Source organism: Myxine glutinosa, chromosome 5 (assembly GCF_964187855.1).
Source record: "Myxine glutinosa chromosome 5, kmMyxGlut1.1, whole genome shotgun sequence".
Lineage (NCBI taxonomy): Eukaryota > Metazoa > Chordata > Myxini > Myxiniformes > Myxinidae > Myxine > Myxine glutinosa.
The window spans coordinates 176,171,234-176,195,110 of NC_136265.1; the positions used below are offsets into that span (position 1 = coordinate 176,171,234).

General features: G+C 48.3%; 1 protein-coding gene and 1 long non-coding RNA gene across 3 annotated transcripts in view; one reads left to right on the top strand and one right to left on the bottom strand.

The window, feature by feature from the left end:
- The window catches only part of LOC137426695 (uncharacterized), a 21,323-nt gene extending 19,821 nt beyond the window's left edge, over window positions 1–1,502 (top strand). Inside the window, exon 3 of the long non-coding RNA XR_010984391.2 lies at window positions 946–1,502. This is a non-coding gene — a long non-coding RNA (uncharacterized LOC137426695). The remainder of the gene's footprint in view (window positions 1–945) is intronic.
- Window positions 1,363–23,836, bottom strand: NTPCR (nucleoside-triphosphatase, cancer-related). 2 transcript variants are annotated; one of them, XM_068100133.2, is made up of 5 exons: window positions 23,740–23,836; window positions 16,279–16,441; window positions 16,066–16,159; window positions 1,864–2,058; window positions 1,363–1,609 (listed from the first exon to the last, which is right to left on the bottom strand). In XM_068100133.2, exons 1-5 carry the CDS (start codon window positions 23,774–23,776, stop codon window positions 1,523–1,525), a joined length of 576 nt encoding a protein of 191 aa, XP_067956234.1. In that variant the 5' UTR covers window positions 23,777–23,836; the 3' UTR covers window positions 1,363–1,522. The 2 variants fall into 2 exon arrangements, with proteins under 2 accessions (XP_067956234.1, XP_067956233.1); XM_068100132.2 differs by lacking the exon at window positions 23,740–23,836 and having other exon boundaries at window positions 16,279–17,794.
- Between the last annotated feature and the right edge of the window lie 41 nt (window positions 23,837–23,877).

Below are 23,877 nucleotides of genomic sequence, written 5' to 3' on the forward strand. Positions count from 1 at the left end.
AATTCTTCATTGTACCAGAGGGTGCTTGAGGATAATGTGAGGCCATCTGTCAGAAAGTTGAAGCTCAACCGAAGGTGGACCTTGCAACATGACAATGACCCTAAACATACCAGTAAATCCACCAAGGAATGGCTGAAAAGAAAGAAATGGAGGGTTCTGGAATGGCCAAGTCAAAGCCCGGATCTAAATCCCATCGAGATGTTGTGGGGGGATTTGAAACGGGCTGTGCATGCAAGAAACCCCTCAAACATCGCACAGCTGAAAGAATTCTGCATGGAGGAGTGGGCAAAACTTTCTCCCAGTCGATGTGAGAGACTGGTAGACAGTTATAAGAAATGCCTACTGTCTAACCAATAGAGAAAGAAAATGGCAGGTTGGAAATGAATGATCTTGCTAAACGAATGGTACGTATTTACAAGCAATGCAGTGTCATACAAGGAAGTCTTGCCCTTTAGACAATCCTTGTCACTAAACTACAGACAAACTATGCCGGGAAGTTAGACAACTAAGGGTGGTAGACAGAGAAACGAAGGCAGTGCTTGTTGGTGACCCCTCGCTCACCCGCCGCAAGCCTATGGGCTTGCGAGGTCTCAACGTGAAAAGGGGAGAGGAAGCGAATGTTCAAATCTTGCTCGGCAAGCGCAACACATTTCCCTGTCCACCAATACGAGGGGAGATGCAATCTAAATTAAAAAAAAAAATGCTATGGATATATCAACTCCAGACTTTATGTTTAATGTAATGTGAAGTTGTGCTGATTACAAAGAAAATGCATGTAATCCCGAATACAAAGTTTCGTTTCAATGACCATGTTCAGTGAAGTATGCCGAAACATTTATTTGGGTACGTAGCCATAAACTGGATGACCTTCCAGCAATTGCCCGTAACTGGTAGTTTTTTATTTATTTATTTTTTCTGATCATGTTCATTACTTATCATTTGCAGAATGAATTTGTCAGCAAATGACTTGATGGAGACGGAATGAAGTGCTTGTGCAAAATGAGAAGAACCTTCTGTAAATGATATTTTGCTTAAATCCATTTGCTTTCAGATTGTATGCCTGGTTTTATTTCTGGTTGAGCCAATGTTTAAACGGATGTGACAGATTTCTGCCCACCTGTGGGTTTCCACCTCTGCCCCCCTCCAAACCGACCGACTATTTGACGTCATAAACGGTGGCAACATGGGGATATTTAAGTGTTTTGATTTCATGTGAATGCACAAACAATTTCTGAACTTGTTACATTTGGGTAAAAAAAAAAAAAATTACTTTCTTTTCTCCCCACTACCTTGTGAGACAATGTGACACAGACAACCCGACTTGTACCTTCCAAAGCACAGCACACAACATTTGAGGCACGATTCGTGATTCATTTGGCCTTTTCGCAAACGTTACGTCACAAGGATTTGGGCACATGAAATACACAGTAAAGTCACAAATACCATTTGTATGGAATTCTTTTGTACATAAACATTCGTAATAAAGTTGTTTTGATAAACTACTTTGGTCGAGTGAAGCATTTCAGATGTCTTTGGCTGTCCTCTGTCTGCACGCTCGAACAGCATCGATGACGTCATTCAGAATGGAGTTGCGGTTTTCTTTCGTGATCTGTCGACAGTGAGCAACACTGCACTTGTGACGTGTTCATTATGACTGATTTGTTCAAGTTATTTCTTCTACCTGCATTTTGTGAAAAATCTGATATTCTTAGAGCATGATGCTCGGAAAATTGGCATTCTGTTTTAGCTGATGCAAGGATAGTGTGGGAACTAGCTTTGCCCCCTTTACCACATGACAAGGACGATTTAAGTTTCACAATTATATAATTTCAGCCGAAGTTCTGAAATTTAAGTGTAACTTACCGTAAATACTTTAACGTCTTGCCGGTTCCGGACCTTTTCTACAAATTCCGGAGATCTGCTGCGTGGGGCGGGTAGCGTTCCCAACACTGTAGTTCCTGGTCGGTCCAGTAACTGGCCCACGGCACTTCGGAAGGCCTGGCTGAACAGTTCCATCTTTCCAATCTCATCCACTACATACGTGTCGTTGCTGGAAACCTGTTGCCAACACAGTTTGATGCATTTAATGAATCCAAACAAAGGATGCACGAGTCAACTTTTGCTCAACAATAATGCTTTGTACTTGATCTTAAAAGCAATAGGAAATATGCTAGAGATGAAGTTTGCATCTTGAGTCGAATATAAACTTGAAAGGAACTGCAGTGGGATGTGAATGCATGTGCAACATAAATAGCCATTCGAAGAAAGCTGAAAAATGCACTTGTGAATTTGGAGCACAATAAGAAAGTAGAATGGCACTTGGTAGAGCGCAAACCTCCACCAGGTTGAACAGTTTGTTTTGTATCCACTGATCGGCCAGATCTGGATTCGGACCTGAACCAAAATCTAATTGGCTTGTTCTTGTCACCAAACCAACTCGTCAACGAAGTTTCGTCAAAACTCGTCCTTAACTTTTTAAAATATCATGTTTTATATCGTTTTTGGCCTGATCTCAATGATGAAGAATCCAATAAAAAAAAAAAATTCTCGTATCCGATTCCATATTCAGATCTTCACCAAAATCAAATCCATTCGTCCTTGTCACACACACAACCTGTCCACCAAGTTTCGTCCAAATACGTCCACAACTTTTTGAGATATCTTCCTATGTATCTCCAAATGGTGAAAAATCACTTTAAAAATTATAGGATCCGGATCTTGACCAAAATCTAATCATTTCGTCCTTGTCACACGCTACATCTCTGCCAAATTTCGTCCGAATCCCTCCACAACATTTTGAGATATGTTGTTCACAGACAGACAGGGGTGAAAACATAACCTCCATCTTTGGTTGTGCAGGTAAAAAATGCAGCTTGTGCCAATGAACGTATTCATCACCAACAACAACACAACATGCATTTTAAAGGCCATTTTCCCTACAAGAGCGGGGGTTAGCCTTGCGGTCCCCATGACAATCTTCTCCATTTTGCCCTATTTTCTGCATCTCTCCTTGTTAACCCCCTTGCCCGCATTTCTTCTTCCACCATCTTTAGCCAAGTCTTTCTCGGTCTTCCCCGTCCTCTACTTCCTTCTACATTCATTTACATCACTTCTCAACCAGTCACTTTCATCCTTACTCAACACATGACCAAACCATCTCAACCTGTTTCTCTTCACAACATCAATCACAGGCTCTATTCCCATCATCTTTTGCAATTCATCATTTGTCTTCCTCTCTCTCAACGATATTCCACACATCCGTCGAACCATTCGCATTTCCACCCTTTCCAACCTTCGTTGCTGCTCTACGTTCATTACCCATGTCTCACTCCCATAAATCATAACACTTCTCACACATGCAGCATACACCTTTCCCTTCAGCCCCTATTCATCACCAACAGCAACAAAAAATATCACCACATGCATGGGGTACAAGCTTTTCCCCTCGAACATGTAGGTTGTGGCTCCAGGAAAACTGAATACAGATTGGCCGAATTGAAACCATATACCTAAAAATATTACTTCCTGCACTTTTGTCTGTTTCCTCTCAAATGAATTGCTGGCAGCAACAGTAAACCTTTCCACACAAATGAATGAAGTTGTAATCACTGGAATTATGGTAATCCTACTATTCATTTGCAGATGGTCGCTGGCTTTAACACCAATACAAATTTTCGTTTGAATCCTCGGCATCAAAAAGCTGGAGCACCTCGCTTCCATTAGAGCATTTAAATTGCATCAGATGTGGCAATAAATGTGAGTTGTTGCTCCCAGCTTTCAGGCTCGATGACTGACCGAAGACGCCATTTGCATTTTTGCGGCCTTCATCCCTACCCTGTTTAGAGTCCCATGTGGGCACAGGCAACTTGATAGACAGTGCAACACAAAAAGTGTGATGGAGCCACAATGAGACAACTTGTCACACAAAGCATCCTCCCTCTAACTACTGCTGAAAATTTGTCTAACAGTTTGGGAGGATGATGGAGTATAAAGAGAAGTAAAATTACCTTCACCCTCGAACAGATTTAATAAGAGGGGAGGGAGGTAAGGGTTTTTTTTTTTTTCCATGGCTGGCAAGCAGGTGCAACAGGTGGGAAATTGGATCCATTGTTGGTGTGCTTTCCCATGGGGGTATATTTCAGCGTTGCTTGCGGATGGATGCCTTTGCTTTTCGACAGTGAACTGCAAGGTCACCAAAGCAACAGACTTGTGCAGCATGGTGGGGGCAGTTGCCTTGCTCTCCCTTACCTTTCTGGTGTCCAACCCGTTCTCTTCAACAAAAATTGTGCCTGTCGCACCAACTCCGCTCAGCCAACTTTGCATGCACCTGCAGCGTGCCTTTTGAACACTAGAAACAGGTGTAATCCAGCTCACTCGGTACAGGTTGTTGCTCTGACCTTTGCACACACACTTCTAAGCTGTCTAGCCTGGGTTTGATTCCCGACCCAGCTATAACCTGTCACCTGTGTCTCACAGGCAGGGTTTCACATGTCGGTACACACACAACAATGTGTACCAACATGAAATACGCCAGGTGTCCTTCGCGAAGAGTAGACAAGCTATCGCCTGCAGTTTGAACAAATTACAAATTCAGGCCCTGACCGACAGGGGGCATAGGCATCAGCGGCACGGCCGAACCCCCACCCAAGGATGCTACATATGAAAGCAATGAGAAAACAAAGCATCATCCAAATACCAAGGGCAATAAATCTGTCAAATAATTCCAAGGAATCCCTGCACCAAACATGGCTAATCCTAAAAACATATCTCCCCCAGAAGCAAAATGGAAGCTGTAAACCAGCTCATATTTTCAATCTGGCCTCCAAAGCCAGTTGCCGACTGGGCATCCTCCGTCGTGCGAAGTCCTTCCTTGGCACACCTGAGCTCCTCACCACATACAAGGCTTTCATCCGCAGCTCAATGGAATACTGTTCCCCCCTCTGGGCCGGTGCTCCTGCCTCACACCTAGCTCGGCTTCACGCTGTTGAAACCAAAGCTTTCAGAATACCATTTCACCGATGACATCATCGTTATCACCCTATATACTCCATGGGGAGTTGATGGTATACACTAAGTTTCAATTTTTTTTCATTCAGCGGTTTCGGTTAAAATGTCCAATTTTTTTTCCTCTATCCAATATGGCTGCCATACCATATAACCTATGACGTCAGAGTTAGCAATAAAATATTCTCCAGGGGGAGTCCCTCCGGCAAAGCGGTTGCAGAGAAAAACATTTTAAAAGCGAAAGCACGCACATGCACACGCACATGATTAAGCTCGGGTTATTTAGACTTTAGTAAACCTCCTCGTTCGTCCTTTAGTAAATTGGACATGGGCATTGAGGAAGTTAGGAGTGGAAGAATGGTTGATCAGAGTAATGATGGCAATGTACAAAAGAGCACGCACAGCTGTAAGGACGAAGGACGGGAACAGTGGTGAGTTTGAGGTGAAGGTGGGAGTGCATCAGGGGTCGGTACTAAGTCCACTACTATTTGTAGCTGTGATGGAGGTGCTGGCTCAGACCGTAAAGGAGGGTTTACCGTGGGAGTTGTTGTATGCAGATGATCTGGTGTTGATTGCGGAAAGTATGGATGGACTGAAGGAAAAGATGAACAAGTGGAAGGAATGTATGGAGACAAAAGGTCTGAAGGTGAATATCGGAAAGACAAAGGTGATGGCAAGTGGTAAAGCATGTGGTGAGGTGGAAAGAACTGGGAAGTGGCCGTGTGCTGTGTGCAGGAAGGGTGTCGGAGTGAACTCCATTCAATGTACAATGTGTGCTGAGTGGGTTCATCAAAAATGTAGTGGTCTGAGAGGGTCATTAACCAGTGTGGCAGCTACATTCAAATGTAAGGTGTGCACAGAGGGAGCTGCAGATGGAGGAAATGTTGAGTTGGATCTTGGAGACGGCGTGAAGCTGGAAGGTGTGAAAACATTTTGCTACCTCGGAGACATGCTGAATGGAGAAGGTGGATCAGACTCGGCAACGGTTGCTCGAGTGAGATGTGCATGGAAGAAGTTTCGGGAACTGAGTGGCGTGCTGATGAGGAGGAGAGTGTCGCTGAAGCTGAAGGGAAAGGTGTATGCTGCATGTGTGAGAAGTGTTATGATTTATGGGAGCGAGACATGGGTAATGAACGTAGAGCAGCAACGAAGGCTGGAAAGGGTGGAAATGCGAATGGTTCGATGGATGTGCGGAGTATCGTTGAGAGAGAGGAAGACAAATGATGAATTGCGAAAGATGATGGGAATATTGCCTGTGATTGATGCTGTGAAGAAGAACAGGTTGAGATGGTTTGGTCATGTATTGAGGAAGGATGAAAGTGACTGGTTGAGAAGAGTGATGGAAGTTAATGTAGAAGGAAGTAGAGGACGGGGAAGACCGAGAAAGACTTGGCTAAAGATGGTGGAAGAAGAAATGCGGGCAAGGGGGTTAACAAGGAGAGATGCAGAAAATAGGGCAAAATGGAGAAGATTGTCATGGGGACCGCAAGGCTAACCCCCGCTCTAGCAGGGAACATGGCCTTAAAATGCATGTTGTGTTGTTGTAGTAAACCATCAAGAAAAGTACCTTTCTTGACAAACATCAGATATAGTACAGCGGATAACAACAACAATTGTGCATTTTATGAGAAAAGCATGAAATTTCTAACATAGTTAGTGCATACCATAAGGTTTATTTTCAGATGTGGAGGGAAGTCAGATTTGACCTCTGAGGACCGTGAGGTCAAATCCAAAATGGCCGCAAGTCCACCGAGTCTAATGTTCAAACGCGCTTAATTTTGGAACCAAATAGTGTAGAAAAACATTATAGGTGTCATTTCCAACTAAATTGAGGATGCTCCTGATGAGCTGTGGGTTGCCTTTGGTGTCGGTACAAACTTTCGGTACATAGTTGTTCACGAAATGGTTGCCACATTGAATCCAACACAGTGTCTGACTCTCCCAATCTTTCACGCTTTCACCGGGTGTGATACTGTATCTGCATTCGCTGGCAGAGGAAAGAAGACTGCCTGGGAAACTTGGAAGTCTTTCTTAGAGGTGAATGATGCTTTCAATGAACTCCTAGGCATGCCAAGTGAGGTCAGTGAAGGCTCAGTTACTGCTGGAGCGATTTGTGGTGCTGATGTACGACCGAACCAGTGAGAGCACGGAAGTGAATGATGCCAGGAAACAGCTCTTCACACAGAAGTGTAGAACTCTAGAGAACATTCCTCCAACCCAGGCAGCACTGAAGCAGCACATCAAGCACACTTGCTACCAGGCCAACTGTTGGAACCAGGCATTGGTCATGGATCCAGAGATGCTAGACCCATCTGACTGGGGCTGGACAAAGGAGACAACTGGGTGGCAGCCTCTTTGGAGCACTCTCCCTGAAGCATCAAAATCGTGCCATGAATTGATCGACTGTGGCTGCAAGAAAGGGTGCACTGGATGCTGCAAGTGTGCCAAAGCTGCACTCAAGTGCACTGCACTGTGCTTCTGTTCTGGAGACTGTTAGATTTTGATCATTACCAATTTTCATCATTGCACTTGATTTAATGTAAGCTTTTGTGGACATACTTGGTTAACTAGTTATTTTTTCAGAGGTTATTGCATCATTCCTTGCAGTGTAAACACTTTTTTTCATCATTTCTGGTCTTTGGGTGTTCTCTACCTATCCCTCCCTGTACCTGAAAAAAATAAAGTTTTAAAAGTTCAAATGAACTTTTTCCAATAGCAGATCCAACTGCAGTATCATAAAAATAGATATTGTTACGGAACCGGAGTACGGCACTCCCCTTATGGGGGGGGGGGGGGGGGGGAGGGGGTTAATCCCCCCTTCTATTCTCACTGGCCGTCTCCGCTCCTGACGCTACCCAGCTACCTCCGGAAAGGCAGGTGCGCAGCCCCATTCGTACCACGGACAGATGTTAATTGCCGAGCGGTTTTAGCAACCGCGGCACGAACTATTAACAAGGACTAGACCCGATCCTTGAACGTTGGCCAAATCGTGCCACAGGTTTTCAATGAAGGAAATCACTAAGACGACGGATGTGAAGAAGAGGAAGACAGCAGTAGGAAATACGAATACGATTTATTTGCTATTATTTACAACCAAAAGAAACCAAGGAGGACGAAAGATAATAAAATAAAATACAGAAGAGGAAGAGGACACAGTGCAAATTAGCTTACCTACAACAGTCTTACTTAACCCCAAGGACAAGACACACAGAACAAACTCATGTACACAGAAGGATGGAATGGAGGCAGGAACGAAGGACTGGAAGGAGAGAGGAAGGTTCAGCTGGAGCAGATGGTTCGGGCTTGATCCCGCACGGGACGTCGGGCTGGACCTCGACGGCCACCGATGCCACCGATCCTGGTTCCCGCGTGGTAACGGGTCGAAGCTGCCTGGTGGAGCCAACGCTGCCTGGTGGAGTCAAAGCTGCGTGGTACTGCTCGTGGGGCTCCGTCACTTCCCTCGCTCTGGACTCATCTGCCGCATCTCTCTCTCCGCCCCCCTCAAAGGCTTCCGCGCGCGCTTTTATAGCGCGCCTCCAGATCAACCCGCGCCATGCCCGAGCTGGTCTCTCACCAGTCCTGATTGGCGGGTCGGGGCTCGCTGGCTCCACCTTGTGATGACGATCGGCGGCCAACGCCCTGGATTCGGCGGCTCCTCCCCCTTCTTCTCCGATCTGACCGCGTGTTCAATGGAGTTTTGCGGCGAAAACCACAAAGCAGCAGCGACAAATGCAGAAAACCGCCCAATGCAGTTGGCAATTGATGACAAAAGGGGAATGCAAACGGAATCTACCTTATTTGAATTTGGTGCAATGGAGTGTCAATTAATGGAAGACAAAGCCTTAATCTAATACACATAATAAGGAGATAACTACTGAACAAGGAGATCTATGATTTGCTACGTGATTGTATATGGAATAACTAAGGGGACGACCTTTGACCTTTATACACCAAATGGAGGAAGGAGGGTGATATTGACAACAATTCATTACACTACAATTAAAAAACACAGCAATTCTCAAATCCACAACAATATTTAACGTAATTTGACCTTGACCTAAATGCATGTCCTTGAGTTCTGGCGATCTCAAAAGTATCACCAAATGAATGGGCATCCCCAATTTAGTTGGAAATGACACCTATAATGTTTTTCTACACTGTTTGGTTCCAAAATTAAGCGCGTTTGAACATTAGACCCGGTGGACTGGCGGCCATTTTGGATTTGACCCCTCTCGGTTCTCAGAGGTCAAATCTGACTTCCCTCCACATCTGAAAATAAACCTTATGGTATATACTGTTGCGGATATGAGGACTGTATTTTTTTGATTGTGTGTATTATTATTAGTGTTTATTCTGCGCCTCCTGCCTCCGGAGCTGTGTAAAGGTCAAAGGGCGTCCCATAATTAGTCCATAAAGCATCCACACCACAGCCAATCATAGAATACCCCTGTTCAATAGTTATATCTTATTATGTGTTTTAGGGTAAGGCTGTGTCTCCCATTAATTGAAATACTCCATTGAAAGAGATAGATTCCCTTCATTCCCATTCCCAACAAAACTTCCATTCCCCCTTTTCGTCAATTGCCATTCGCATTGCCAACCAACAATTGCCGCCATTGGCCACGAGGCAGGGTTGGGGAAGAAAGGCGGGTCCCCACCTCGTCATAGAGGGGAGGAGTGAGTCAGCCCCACTCAACCAACCACGAACAAGGGGTTGGACTTGGAGAGGGTGTGGAGAGAAACATCGAGGAGGTTCGCGAAGGTTGAGGGGCGGGGCCTATATAACCCACGGCAGGGCGTTTCCCGAAGAGATGAGCTTTTACAGAGAGACGAGAGGAAGTCCAAGCGGTTGAGTCCAAGAGAGGCGCTTTGAGTTGAGTCCGAGAGAAGTCCAGAGTTGAGCTGCAGCTCGAGCCACCGAAACTGCATTTACTGCAGCTCGAGCGACCGAAACTGCATTTACTGCAGCTCGAGCCACCGAAACTGCAGCCACAGCAGCGTGAGGCCTGGACGGCAGTTTGGAGCAGGGCCGCGAAGGAGTGGCGGCTGCCCAACGAGTCGATCGGTTGCAGGACCAGTTGGACCTCCCTATCCCGCCAGCCATCCATCTCCCACCAGTCCTATCATCATTCCCCGCGTGAGTCTGTCCTTGTTTGTTCTGTCCCAGGGTTAATTAAGACTGTAGGTAAGCTAGCGTTGCACTGTGTATCTAATATCTTCTGTAAATAAACGTGACTGCTTTCTTCTTGATTATATGTGTAAATAATAAATCCAATTACTCTTCTGTACGTCTTCTTCCTCTTTGTATTCGGTCGCTTTAGAGTTTTCCATATTGAGCAGCCGCGGTGCGATACGGCCAACGTTTGGGTGGAATCGGGTTCTAGTCAGGGAATAACTGTTCGGTCGCGGTAATACCACCGCTCGGTAAAATAACATCCTTTAACCGCGTCCGTAACAATACTAACTATGCTAGAAATTTCATGCTTTTCTCAAAAAATGCACAATTTGTTAAAATATGAGAGCTTATCCGCTGTACTAATAGTCAGATAGTTTAGTCACACAAGGGTTGCAAATATCACCGAAATGGGAAGGCAGTATCAGAGGCACTTCCTGGCTTGCACACATTTACAGGGTGGGTGATTCAATTAGTGTTTTTGTTGGTTGGGGTAAGTTGGCATCCAATTTGATCATATCAGACATGACATCAGTAAAAGCTATAGTTGCACTAGCTAGACCAACCGTTTGACGTGACAGAGGAACTTATTCAATCATGCCAAGCATTTGTATATTCTCTGGATGACAAACCAGTGCCAACTTGCTTCGTTTTTTTGTGTACAAAGTCGAGGCTCATGGAAGAGCTAGAACACGGCGGAAAGCGGAAAAATACCAAATAGCAGGGTAGAGGGACACAACAGAGGGACACTGAGGATGAATGGGCGAAGGGAAGAATGAGAGAGAAAGTGGAGGGGGAGAAGACCCAGGAGGTGAACAAGCTGGATACAACATCAAACAGTAAGAAGGGTGATGAAAGAATAGGAAGGGAGCCCCAGGGAGGAAAAAGCAATGGAACAAAACATAAAAAGGTGGGTGTAGCCATGTAGGGAGAGGATGGGAGAAAAATATTCAACAAGGAGAGAGTGGGATTAGGGAGGGTCAATGAGGGTAAGAAAAGATAATGAGTATGGATGAGGGATGACATGAGGTGAACAGTCATCATGAAGCCCTGGTGAGAAGAATGTAATTGAGTAGAATGAGGAAGTTTGTGCCGCAGGTGAAGGAAAAAAGGAACAAATGAGTGGAGGTGAGCAGTGAGCTTGGATCTTGGGAGTTTCACCAGAAGCGGTTACTGGCAGGATGCATGTGCCCTGTAGAAACCTGGGGGTTTGGTGAGGGGGGAGACAAAGCAAGGAAAGGGGAGAGGATGCAACCCCAAAAGGGAGATGGCAGAAGACAAAGGCCACCAACCTGACATGGGCGGAACAGGCCCATAGATTCAGGAGGTTGGACCATGACATCTCCACATCATCACTGCCCTCCTTATACCCTCAGGCCCCACGACTCCCCCTGCTCCCACACTCCGGAAACCTTGGTAATGGCATCCAACTCCTCATCAGCATGTGAGGTGATAAGATCCTCTCACTCCTCAGGCTCCATGTCGTTAACGCCTTCCCCTCCCACCTTCCGTGTCAACCCGGCAATTTCATTCCTCTCCGCCGTGTTGTTGGGAAAGCCTGTAAAGTTTTTCACTGCCTGAGGCCACAGGTTTTGCCAGCAGGCATTGATGGTGGAGGCTCTCACCTCGTCCAGCGACTGCTTGATGGTGCTGATGCAGAGGACTATGTTGAACTCTCTTTCATGATTTTGTCAAAACGTGGAACTTTCTTGCTGACTGCGATCCGCAGGTCTGCCTGTGGATTCAGGCGATTCCTAGATTTTGTCTTGATTGACAAAAGAAAACTGAATCCAGATTCACACAAGTATGTCGTTGCAAATGGAATGAGGACACGGAGTGCTTTTCCACCAAGTCTTGGGAACATATCCAGTGCTGCACACCAAAACTCCTCCAAAGTCTTGCTTTCAAATTGCATTTCAAGATCTCGATTTGTCCGCAAATCAATAAGATCTTCCTTCAGTTCTTCATCATTTGACATTTTCTCCATATTGTAGGAATATGGATTCATGATCCATTCTTCTGAAATCTTCAGGTCTCCAGCAGCAAAATATCCATCAAACGATTCTGACAGCATTTACAAATGAGCCACAATTTCTTCACGCACAGTAGGAGTTATGGATCCAGCATCATCAACCATCTGTTCAAGTGAAGGAAAATTTGAGATTGCCTCTTTCCATACTTTGACGCCAAAGACGTAACTTTTCTTTGAAGGCATTCAACTTTTCACAAGCCTTCAATATGTTTATCCCTTTTCCTTGAAGAGAAACACTCAGGTCATTCATACGAGTGAAAATGTCAGCTAAGTGAGCCAGCATTTGGGCGAATTGCTGCGATTCCAATGCCCCAAACAGATCACATTCACGCTCTTCCAGAAAAACTTTGATTTCTTCCCGCAGATCAAAGAAGCGGGTTAAAGCTTGTCCTCGTGACAACCAACGGACTTCTGTGTGGAAAAGCAAAACTGAATGCTCACTTCCCAGACCTTCACAAAATGATTTGAAGATGCCATGGTTCAAAGCTCGCCCCCTGATCCAGTTGATGATCTTTACACAAGTATCAAGGACTTTCTTCAAATTTGGAGGCAATGTTTTTGATGCCAATGCATGCCAATGAAGAAAACAATGGGTAACTTGCAAGTCTGGAATCTCCTTTTTCATCAATGCAGAAAAGCCAGATTTATTTCCAAGCATTGCAGGTGCCCCGTCAGTGCACACAGAACCAATGACTTTGATATCTAAATCATGTTTTGCAAAGAAGTCTTTCACCAGTTGCATCACATCCTTTGCAGTTGTGCTTGTTTTCAAATCTTCACAAAACAGGAAATCTTCCTTCACAGCACCATCATTGACATACTTCACTAATGTGATGAGTTGACAACAACTGGAGACATCAGTTGACTCATCCAACTGAATGGAGATTTTAAGAGGACTAGCTGATATCCGAGATGACTTGGTCCAAAATATCTTCACTCAAATCACTGATTTGGTTGTCAATGACATTATTTGATAGGGGCACCTGTTCAAATTTTTTTTCTTGCTTCTTTGCCCAGGATAGTCGTTGCCATTTCCCGTGCACATGGCTTGATGAGATCTTCTGCAATTGTACGGGGCTTCTTGGATTTGGCTAATGCATATGCCACTTGGTATGAAGCAAGAAGTAGTGGTTTTTCAACAAAAATGCAACCCAACTTTGGAAGAGTTCCTACAGAATCAAAACGAGCTCTTTTGATTTTCAATGACCCAACATCATGTCCTTCAACATCAGCTCCGCCATGCTTGTTCTTGAAGTGCTCTTGAAGCTTGGATGGTTTCAGATTTGAGTTGGAAAACACAACGCTACAAAGAGTGCACTGGAGTTTTTGCAAGCCATCATTTCCCGTTATGCAAGTGAAACCAAAGCGCACATAGTCATCATTCCATTTCCTTCTTTCTGACATGATGAAGGGTTAATCTGCAAAACAGAAAGATAAAAATATGAGCTAATATGAGAAAAAATATAAAAATATGTAAAAAGTATACAATGGTGTATACAGGTTACAACAAGTTGCTACACGATAAGAGTTTGTGCTGAAAATGCTACAAAATGAATAAAGTATACGGAGTGGAACATGTTTGACTATTGGTTTGACACGTTGTTGGCAGTGGCGTGCGGTGATTTTTCGTCATGGGGAAGCAATTTAAGCTAAACATAAAAAATTATATAAATACACTAGACGACCCGTGAACCCGTTGGGTTCCTGTTGTGACAGCGGTTGATGAAAAAAAAATACACACAATTTTAATATTATTGTTTAAAGGTTGAGGACCTGCAATACCCTCTCCCACCTGGAGATGGCAGTACACATTTACATGAATAATTTTTTTTTTGTGCACCACCCCCTTCTTCCACCCTCACACCCTTCCTCCACCTCTCCTCCAAAGACCACTAGTCTAGTAGGAAGACTAGGTCCCCCTGCACCCCCCGGAGATATACTTCTAATCAGTGTTTCTAGATTGGAAACAATGTGTAGAAAATGACTAGCTATGGCCCCAAGCTGAAAAAATGTCCCACATACCATTTTTATGCAAATTACTGCTGCAAATTTTATGCAAAATTATGCAAATTTTATGCAAATTTTTGATGAGGAGTAGAGTTGAGGGGTCTTTGAGGGCTTCATCGAGGTGCTCTCGGTTGCAAGACTGGGTCATTCTGAGAAGCACAGCAGGGTCAGAGATCATGATGTTCTCCTCCTCAGTGAATCTCTCCATCAACAGCCTCTCCATTGCCTCACACACTGTTTTGAGGCAAAAGAGGGACTTTGCGTAGGCCTTTCCACTGAGAACACCTTTGAGAGATCCACTTGTTACTAGTTGTGCCTCAAAGAGAATCTCTGCATATCCAGAACCACGCATCTTGTGTCCAGTGAGCATCCCGATGTAGTTCATGGATGTGTGGAAGGGTCCAATCGTTACTACATGACTAGCAAATTCATTTGGCCAGCGCCAGATGATGGGAAGGGCTTTCATGCAGACACCCAGATCAAATGTATTCAGGACCCATCTCTGACCCACCTCAGCAGTTGCTGCCTCGGAACGCTTCAGTAGCTCACGAACAACTGCGTTGTCTGTGATCGGTCTGTGCCTGGTGCCTGCATGGCATGGCAATGGCCTGCAGCCTGTGCCTGGGCTAGGGGGTTTCACCTCTGCAACTGGTTCTCCCCCACCCAGCAAATCAACAGTCGACTACTGCACGCCTATCCACCAACCGATCACAGACAACGCAGTTGTTCGTGAGCTACTGAAGCGTTCCGAGGCAGCAACTGCTGAGGTGGGTCAGAGATGGGTCCTGAATACATTTGATCTGGGTGTCTGCATGAAAGCCCTTCCCATCATCTGGCGCTGGCCAAATGAATTTGCTAGTCATGTAGTAACGATTGGACCCTTCCACACATCCATGAACTACATCGGGATGCTCACTGGACACAAGATGCGTGGTTCTGGATATGCAGAGATTCTCTTTGAGGCACAACTAGTAACAAGTGGATCTCTCAAAGGTGTTCTCAGTGGAAAGGCCTACGCAAAGTCCCTCTTTTGCCTCAAAACAGTGTGTGAGGCAATGGAGAGGCTGTTGATGGAGAGATTCACTGAGGAGGAGAACATCATGATCTCTGACCCTGCTGTGCTTCTCAGAATGACCCAGTCTTGCAACCGAGAGCACCTCGATGAAGCCCTCAAAGACCCCTCAACTCTACTCCTCATCAAAAATTTGCATAAAATTTGCATAATTTTGCATAAAATTTGCAGCAGTAATTTGCATAAAAATGGTATGTGGGACATTTTTTCAGCTTGGGGCCATAGCTAGTCATTTTCTACACATTTTTTCCAATCTAGAAACACTGATTAGAAGTATATCTCCGGGGGGTGCAGGGGGACCTAGTCTTCCTACTAGACTACACTGACAAATATAAAGACGCCGATATGCACTAATTGGGGTCATGTTAATCCTATGTTGCAATTCTGGATGTAATCGGCCCAGAACTGTAGGAGTATCACGACACACACGCACGACACACACGCACGACACACACGCACGACACACACGCACGACACACACGCAAGACACACACGCACGCACGACACACACGCACGACACACACGCACGACACACACGCACGACACACACGCACGACACACACGCACGACGCACACGCACGACGCACACGCACACGCACCACGCACACGCACCACGCACACGCACCATGCACACGCACCACGCACACGCACCACGCACACGCACCACGCACACACACCACGCACACGCACCACGCACACACACACACACACAAATTACACACGAATTACAGTAAGTATTATGAAACAATATCACAAATGTAAAATGTTTGTGCTTACATTTGTTAATATGGGGATGACAAGTTGTTCAAACGAATTGACATCGACAATGTACTGACCCACTCGACAATCCCCGTGGCCAGCCGATATGCCACTGCAGAAACAGAAACAGAACACCTCAAACACTTATTACGACCGTATTACCCCTCAAGCCTCGTTCATTTCATTCATTATGGAACAAGGGGGGAAAAAGCTGTTTTTCATTTGCTGTACCTGACACGAGCAAGAGGACCTCGGCTCCCTGCCAACGTGACCACATCAAATCCCGTCCTACGCCCCGCCTGCCGCACTTCCTGAGTGTAGAATCCCACAGCGGGGCAGTCAGAGGTTTGAAGAACTTCACACACCTTCTGGATCAGTGTACTCTTTCCCACACCTGTCAGGGCACACTTGCACTCCTTATGGAAGTCATTCATCAAACGGGTTTGGCTCGCATTCAAGAACACTGGGCCGTGCTGAAATTCTAATTGTACATAATTTATCGACGTACTCACATTCTAATTGTATATAATTTATCGATGTACTCACATTCCAATTGTACATAATTTATCGACGTACTCACATTCTAATTGTATATCATTTATAGACGTACTCACCTTCTAAATGTAGACGTGATTTGGTGAACCGGTACATAATTTATAGTTTCACGATTCGTTGTGAAACGATACATAGCAGGATGTATCACACACATATTTATAGACGTACTCACCTTCTAATTGTACATAATTTATAGACGTACTCGACTTCTAATTGTACATAATTAAAAGACGTACTCACCTTCTGGATGTCAGGATGGGAAGGGGTTTCAGACCTGGTCACTCTACTCTGGACATGCTGCTTCTGCTTTCTCAACAATGGATGGAGGTCCTCAACGCCAAACAGGAAATTAGAGCCGTCACCCTTGACATTTCACGTGCCTTCGATACGGTCTGGCACCATGCCCTGCTCACCAAACTCTCCTCCTTTGGTATCCATGGAAATCTCCACGCATGGCTGGCGGACTTCCTCTCTGGTCGTAGTCAACGTGTGGCCCTGAATGGGTTTCTCTCATCTCCTCTTCCTGTTCAGGCTGGAGTTCCCCAAGGTAGTGTTCTGGGCCCTGTGCTTTTTCTGGTCTTCATCAATGATCTCTCTGACTCTCTTGAAAATCCTCTCTATCTCTTTGCTGACGACTCTACTCTCTGTCGCTCCATTCCTCATCCCTCAGATCGGCAGTCTGCAGCCTCCTCACTCTCTGCAGACCTGGACAAAATCAGACTGGGCAAACAAATGGAACATGTCTTTCAATCCTGATAAATCTCACACTCTTACGATGTCTCTCCGAAAAGACTGACTGGAAAACCCTCCCATCCACTTTCTGAATAATCCTCTCCAAGAAGTTCTGTCACTCAAGCTTTTGGGTCTCACTATTTGCCATGATCTTTCCTGGGAAAACCACATTTCAAATCTGGCCTCCAAAGCCAGTCGCCGACTGGGCATCCTCCGTCGTGCGAAGTCCTTCCTTGGCACACCTGAACTCCTCACCACATACAAGGCTTTCATCCACAGCTCTATGGAATACTGCTCTCCCCTCTGGTCTGGTGCTCGTGCCTCACACCTAGCCCGTCTTCACGCTATTGAAACCAAAGCGTTCAGAATCATTGGAATCTCCCGCGATGAAGCTAACTCCAAGGGCCTTTCACTCACTCACCGCAGGCAGGTTGGTGGTCTTTCCGTCTTCTACCGACTCCTCTCTGGCCTTGACCCCCAGCCCTCTCTGGGCTCTGTCCCCCAAATATTCCTACAGGTCGCACAAGATCTGCCTGCAACCCTCTTATGGTTAAACTGCCAAAATCAAGACTTTCTGCTCACCTTCACTCCTTCATTCCTCTTTTCTCCCGCCTCTGGAACAAACTCCCTCACTCTCTTCAATCCCACTCCACCCTCCAGGTCTTTAAAACAGCTGTTCACCACCATCTCTTATCCTCCCCCATCCAAAACCTTGATCTTTTCTACCCCCGCTAATTTCGGTCCCCTTGTGTTTTATACCCCTCCCCTTCCCACTCCTCCTGCCCCCAAGCCCTCTCCCTCCCACACTTCTCCCTGCTCTAAAATGTTGTGGTTGTGTGCTTCCCCTTCTCTCCCCATCTTGTCTTCCGCTCCCTCTTTTTGTATATTTTCTTTGTTTGGTTGATTTGTTTGTGAAATAAATGTTAGCTCTTTCACGAGCCTCGATTCAGTATACTACAACAACAAAAAAAAAAAAAAAAAAAAAAATGTACATAATTTATAGATGTACTCGACTTCTAATTGTACATAATTTATAGATGTACTCGACTTCTAATTGTACATAATTTATAGACGTACTCACATTCTAATTGTACATAATATATAGATGTATTTGCATCATAATAGTACATATTGTACTTTAAAGAGGTACTGGTTGATAAAGAAGAGAATGTGTTCGACTGGCTACGATGAGGTGACGTTTGTGGCCAACGTTGGCATGTTCTGTGCGGACAAACAGACAGACCCAAATGCAATACCCTCTCCTTTGGTGAGGGTACAAATCGTTCCCCAAAATGTTGCAGATGTCGCGGTTACCAGAAGCATGGCACAATCACCTTGCACCGGCCGATGACGTAACCGGCGGGCGGTTACTTGCCTGGACTCGCCCGGACGTGTCCGGACTTGCCTTGCCCGGGCGGACTCTCGATTTGCATACCACGCCCCGTTGAGGCGTGGCTGACTTATTTGCATACCACACCCCGCCTGAGAGGCGTGGCTTTTGTGTGGTGAACATTTGATATAAATTGCCGCCCGTGTTAACGGGCTATTCAGTGCTTTTGAGTTCTTTCGAATTGAGCTAGAATAAATAGCTCAGTGAAATTTCGTTCCTGGTGTCGTCCATTTTGTCCGGCTTTATCGTGCGAGCATAGCTCCACAATTGGTGACACCTTTTCAAGAACACGGCGATGGAGTAATCTGTAGCTTTGAAGCTCCCTGGCTTCTGGGAATCACACGCAGCCGTCTGGTTCGCCCAGCCAGATTATCTCTTCGCCCTGCGGAACATCACGGAGGACACGACGCGCTTCCACCATGTGGTCTCCGCGCTCAACGCCTCCACTGCTGCCCGGGTCCTGAGCTTTCTACAGAACCTGCCGAACGCTGACAAATACTGCGCGCTCAAAGGCCTACTCCTCGGTGCGTTTGGACTCATGGAGACCGAACGCGCGCGACAACTGCTCGACCTCCCGGAGCTGGGTGAGGTCCGTCCATCCGAACGCATGGACCACATGCTTGCTCTACTCGGTGACCACAGCCCAGATTTCCTCTTCCGCGAGCTGTTCCTCCGGCAGCTACCCGGGCAGGTACGATTAGCTTTGGCTAATTCGCCCATCACGGACCCTCGCGCCCTGGCCAAGGAGGCCGATAAATTTTTCTCGGCCAGGCGACACGTCGGAGCGGCCGCCTGGAACCCCGGGCCGACCGAGGCAACGCCCGCACCACCACCGGCCGAGTTAGCGCCACTGGCCGCCGCGACGCCCCGTCGACCGAACCCGACGCGACCGCCGGAGCCTCCACCAGAGCGGACCATGTGCTACTACCACGCCAGATTCGGGCAGAAGGCCAGAACGTGCCGCCCACCGTGCACTTTCGGCAGGTCGGGAAACGACCAGGCCGGCGCTCGCTGCCTGCCATGAGCGTCGGCCATTCAGGCAGCCTTCTGTTTATTACGGACACAGCGTCCGGGCAGCGTTTTTTGTGCGACATCGGCGCTCAGCTGAGCGTGATACCCGCCTCGGTGCAGGACAAACAGGCCGCGCTTTGCGGCCCCGCCTTGGTCGCCGCAAATGGCTCCTCCATCCGCACCTTCGGTTCGCGCAGCGTCGCATTCTGCTTCGGGGGCCAGCGCTTCAGGTGGGACTTCATCACGGCGAACATGCCCATGGCCTTGCTGGGTGCAGATTTTCTGTGGCGCATGGGCTTTTGGTGGACGTCAAACGGCGTCGGCTCATCAACGCGGAGACCTTCAGCTCGCTTACTTGCTCATTGAGCGGCTCCGCACCAACCAAGCTGGCCTGCGCGCTCCCGGCCGTGGACGATTTCACCCGCCTGCTCGCCCGGTGTTTCCCGCCCTCACGCAGCCGACGTTTTCGGCCGTCACCGTCAAACACCACATCCCGACCACAGGTCCACCGGTCTACGCCAGGGCTCGTCGCCTCGACCCGACCAAACTCGCCGTGGCGAAGGCGGAATTCGACGCGCTGGAGCGATTGGGCATTGTGCGGCGCTCGAATAGCGCGTGCGCCTCGCCCCAGCACATCGTGCCCAAACCGGGTGGCGGATGGCGACCATGCGGCGATTACCGCCGCCTCAACGACGCCACCACCCCCGACCGGTACCCGATACCACACATACAGGACTTTCCGCCCGTTTGGGGGAGCGGGTGATCTTTTCCAAGGTCGACCTCATTCGGGGCTACCACCAAGTACCCGTCCGGCCGGCCGACGTGCCGAAAACGGCGGTAATTACACCTTTTGGCCTCTTCGAGTTCCTTCGCATGCCGTTCGGCCTTAAGAACGCAGCCCAGGCCTTCCAGCGGCTGATGCACAGCGTACTGCGCGACTTCACCTTCCTTTTCGTCTACTTGGACGACATTCTCGTCGCCAGCACTTCCCGGGCGGAGCACCTCATCCACCTGCGCACGCTTTTTGAGCGCCTCGGCCAGCACGGCCTCATCATCAACCCGGCGAAATGCCAGTTTGGCATAACGGCCGTCGACTTCCTGGGGCACCGCATCACAAAGCACGGGGCCGTCCCGCTGCCTACCAAGGTGGAGGCAGTCACAAGTTTCCAGCGCCCCCGCTCCATCAAGGCCCTACAGGAATTTTTGGGGATGGTAAATTTCCACCACCAGTTCGTGCCTCGCGCCGCCTAACTCATGCGCCCCCTGTACGAAGCCCTCCGGGGCAAGCCGGCCAAGCACGACGTCGCCTGGACCAAAGAGATGGATGAGGCTTTCACGGGCGCGAAGCTGGCCCTCGCCAACGCGACCATGCTGGCACACCCGACGCTCGACGCACCCATCGCCCTCACCACGGACGCTTCCGACTACGCGGTGGGCGCCGTGCATGAACAGTGGGTGAACAGGACTTGGCAACCGCTGGCCTTCTTCAGCTGGCAGCTTCGCCCTGACGAGCGCAAGTATAGCGCTTTCGACGACGAGCCCCTCGGCCTTTACCTGGCCGTTCGCCACTACCGCCATATTTTATAGGGCCGCTCGTTCACGGCGTTTGTGGACCACAAACCCCTGGTCTTCACCATGGCCAAGGTTGCAGAGCCGTGGTCGGCCCACCAGCAGCGCCACCTCTCCGCCGTGTCCGAATTTACGACGGACATCCGGCACGTCGCGGGCAAGGACAACGCTGTGGCCGATTGCCTCTCCCGGTCCGGCGCGAACGCCGTCCACCTCGGTGTGGACTTCGCCCGCATGGCGGCCGACCAGACCGCCGACCCCACGGTGCAAGCCCTCCGGACAGCGGACACAGGCCTGCGGTTGGCCGACGTCCCCTTCGAGGACACAGGCACAGTTCTCCTGTGCGACGTTTCCCTGGGCCAACCTCGTCCACCGGCACACCCAGGCCCCGATGGCACCATTCGACGTGCCCTCGCGGGGCTTCACCCACCTCCTCACGATGGTGGACAGGACCACCAGATGGCCGGAGGCCGTCCCGCTGGCATCAACAACATCCGCCGAGGTGGCGCAGGCCTTCATTGGCACCTGGATTGCCCGTTTCGGCACCCCCTCGGACATCTCCTCCGACAGAGGCCCACAATTCACCTCCGAGCTTTGGGGCGCAGTCGCCCAGGCCTTGGGGGTCAAGCTACACCGCACCACGGCCTACCACCCGCAAGCCAACGGCTTGTGCGAGCGGTTCCACCGCTCGATGAAGGCCGCTCTCAGGGCCAGCCTCCAGGATGACGGTTGGGCCGACAGGCTCCCGTGGGTCCTATTGGGCGTCCGAACGGCCCCTAAAGAGGACCTCCAGGCTTCCACCGCCGAGCTGGTCTACGGCCAGCCACTGCGCGTGCCGGGCGAGTTCATCTTTGAAGCCACCGGCCCCTGGTCCACGGCTCGCCAACGCTCGGTCCTCCAGGAGGCCACCAGGAGATTTGCCCCCGTGCCCACGTCCCACCACGGCTGCCCCCAACCCCACGTCCCCCCAGCACTTCGCGCTGCGGAGTACGTTTTTATCCGGAACGACGCACACCGGGGACCGCTGCGGCCACCGTACGATGGACCTTTCCCGGTCCTGAAGAGGGACGACAAGTCGTTCATCATTGACATCGGCGGCAAACCGGACCGCATCTCCGTGGATCGCCTCAAGCCGGCCCATTTGGACCTCGACCAACCTCCACGGCGGTTGGCCCTTCCTCCACGACGGGGCCGTCTCCCGTCAACCAAGCCCCCCACCCGACCATCCACCGCCACGCCACCTACCACCCCCACACGAATCGCCAGGGGTCATTTCGGCCGGGTCATCAAGACCCCCCTCAAACTGACTCTCCCGGTGCAAGTTAATTCTGGGGGGGGGGGGGGGGGGGCGCATGTCGCGGTTACCGGAAGCATGGCACAATCACCTTGCACTGGCCGATGACGTAACCGGCGGGCGGTTACTTGCCCGGACTCGCCCGTACTTGCCTTGCCCGGGCGGACTCTCGATTTGCATACCACGCCCCGTTGAGGCGTGGCTGACTTATTTGCATACCACGCCCCGCCTGAGGCGTGGCTTTTGTGTGGTGAACTTTTGATCTAAATTGCCGCCCGTGTTAACGGGCTATTCAGTGCTTTTGAGTTCTTTCGAGTTGAGCTCGAATAAATAGCTCAGTGAAACTTCGTTCCTGGTGTCGTCCATTTTGTCCGGCTTTATCGTGCGAGCATAGCTCCACACAGAGCTATAAAGCAGGACCTGTCTCTTCTACGACAGTCCATGGAGAAAACCAAAAACCAGGTGCATTTAAGTGGAGAGTTCAAAAGGTGCAGTGCCCCCTGTAGGTTAGGACAGGAATTTGTAATTTGGTCATGGTGCCGGCGATGGCTCACCGACTCTTCACGAAGGACATCGTGAGATCTTCAACGTCCACAAACTAATCAAGAACACTTTAATCCGAGGGACGGCACACGCATTGATGAATCACTGTATCACAATCTCAAGAGCTTGGAGGTGAGTGTTCGTACCAAAACAGTTCTACTCCAGGTTATGCTGTCAGCTCGTTCAGAATGAATAAACATTCACTATTCAGAAGAAGCTTAAACGAGAAATTGTACTTCTTCTTCTTCTTCCTAACCAGCTGAGCAAGGCTGAGGCGATTACAATGATTCTAATTTCGCACGGTTTTCGATGTAAGCTCACGATGTGCTGTGTCACTGGTCATGCAGCATGTGGTAAAGTTTCATTTTCCTCCTTTGAACAGTTTTCAATGTACGCTCTTAACAAAATGCAAACACGACCGTACTTAAACAACAACAAGTCCATGTCAAATATAATTATAAATAGACCTCACGAGACCCAGAAGCGGAAAATGCTGTCGGCTAAGTAAACAACCCAAAAATATATTATAAATTATATATATATATATATTGACGACGTGAATGACGATTGTGAACTGAACCAGTGAAGACATAGTTACCTGGGATCCCGGTGAGGAACACGTGTTTGAAAGCCATACCTGGACCGTGCAAACAACATAAACCAATACAAAGCACGAAACCTTTTTTAAATTTTATTTATATATCTAATACGAAATATTAAATCAGCTCATTTTAAC

What these genes read in the sequence shown, in the direction of transcription:
- NTPCR (XM_068100132.2), bottom strand. Translation starts at nt 16,481, where the DNA reads ATGAATGACTTCCATAAGGAGTGCAAGTGTGCCCTGACAGGTGTGGGA. An exon ending in TCATCCCCATATTAACAAAT is followed by an intron (nt 2,059 to 16,065) that starts GTAAGCACAAAC and finishes TGTTGGCAACAG; the next exon opens with GTTTCCAGCAACGACACGTA. An exon ending in AAGACGTTAAAGTATTTACG is followed by an intron (nt 1,610 to 1,863) that starts GTAAGTTACACT and finishes CACTGTCGACAG; the next exon opens with ATCACGAAAGAAAACCGCAA.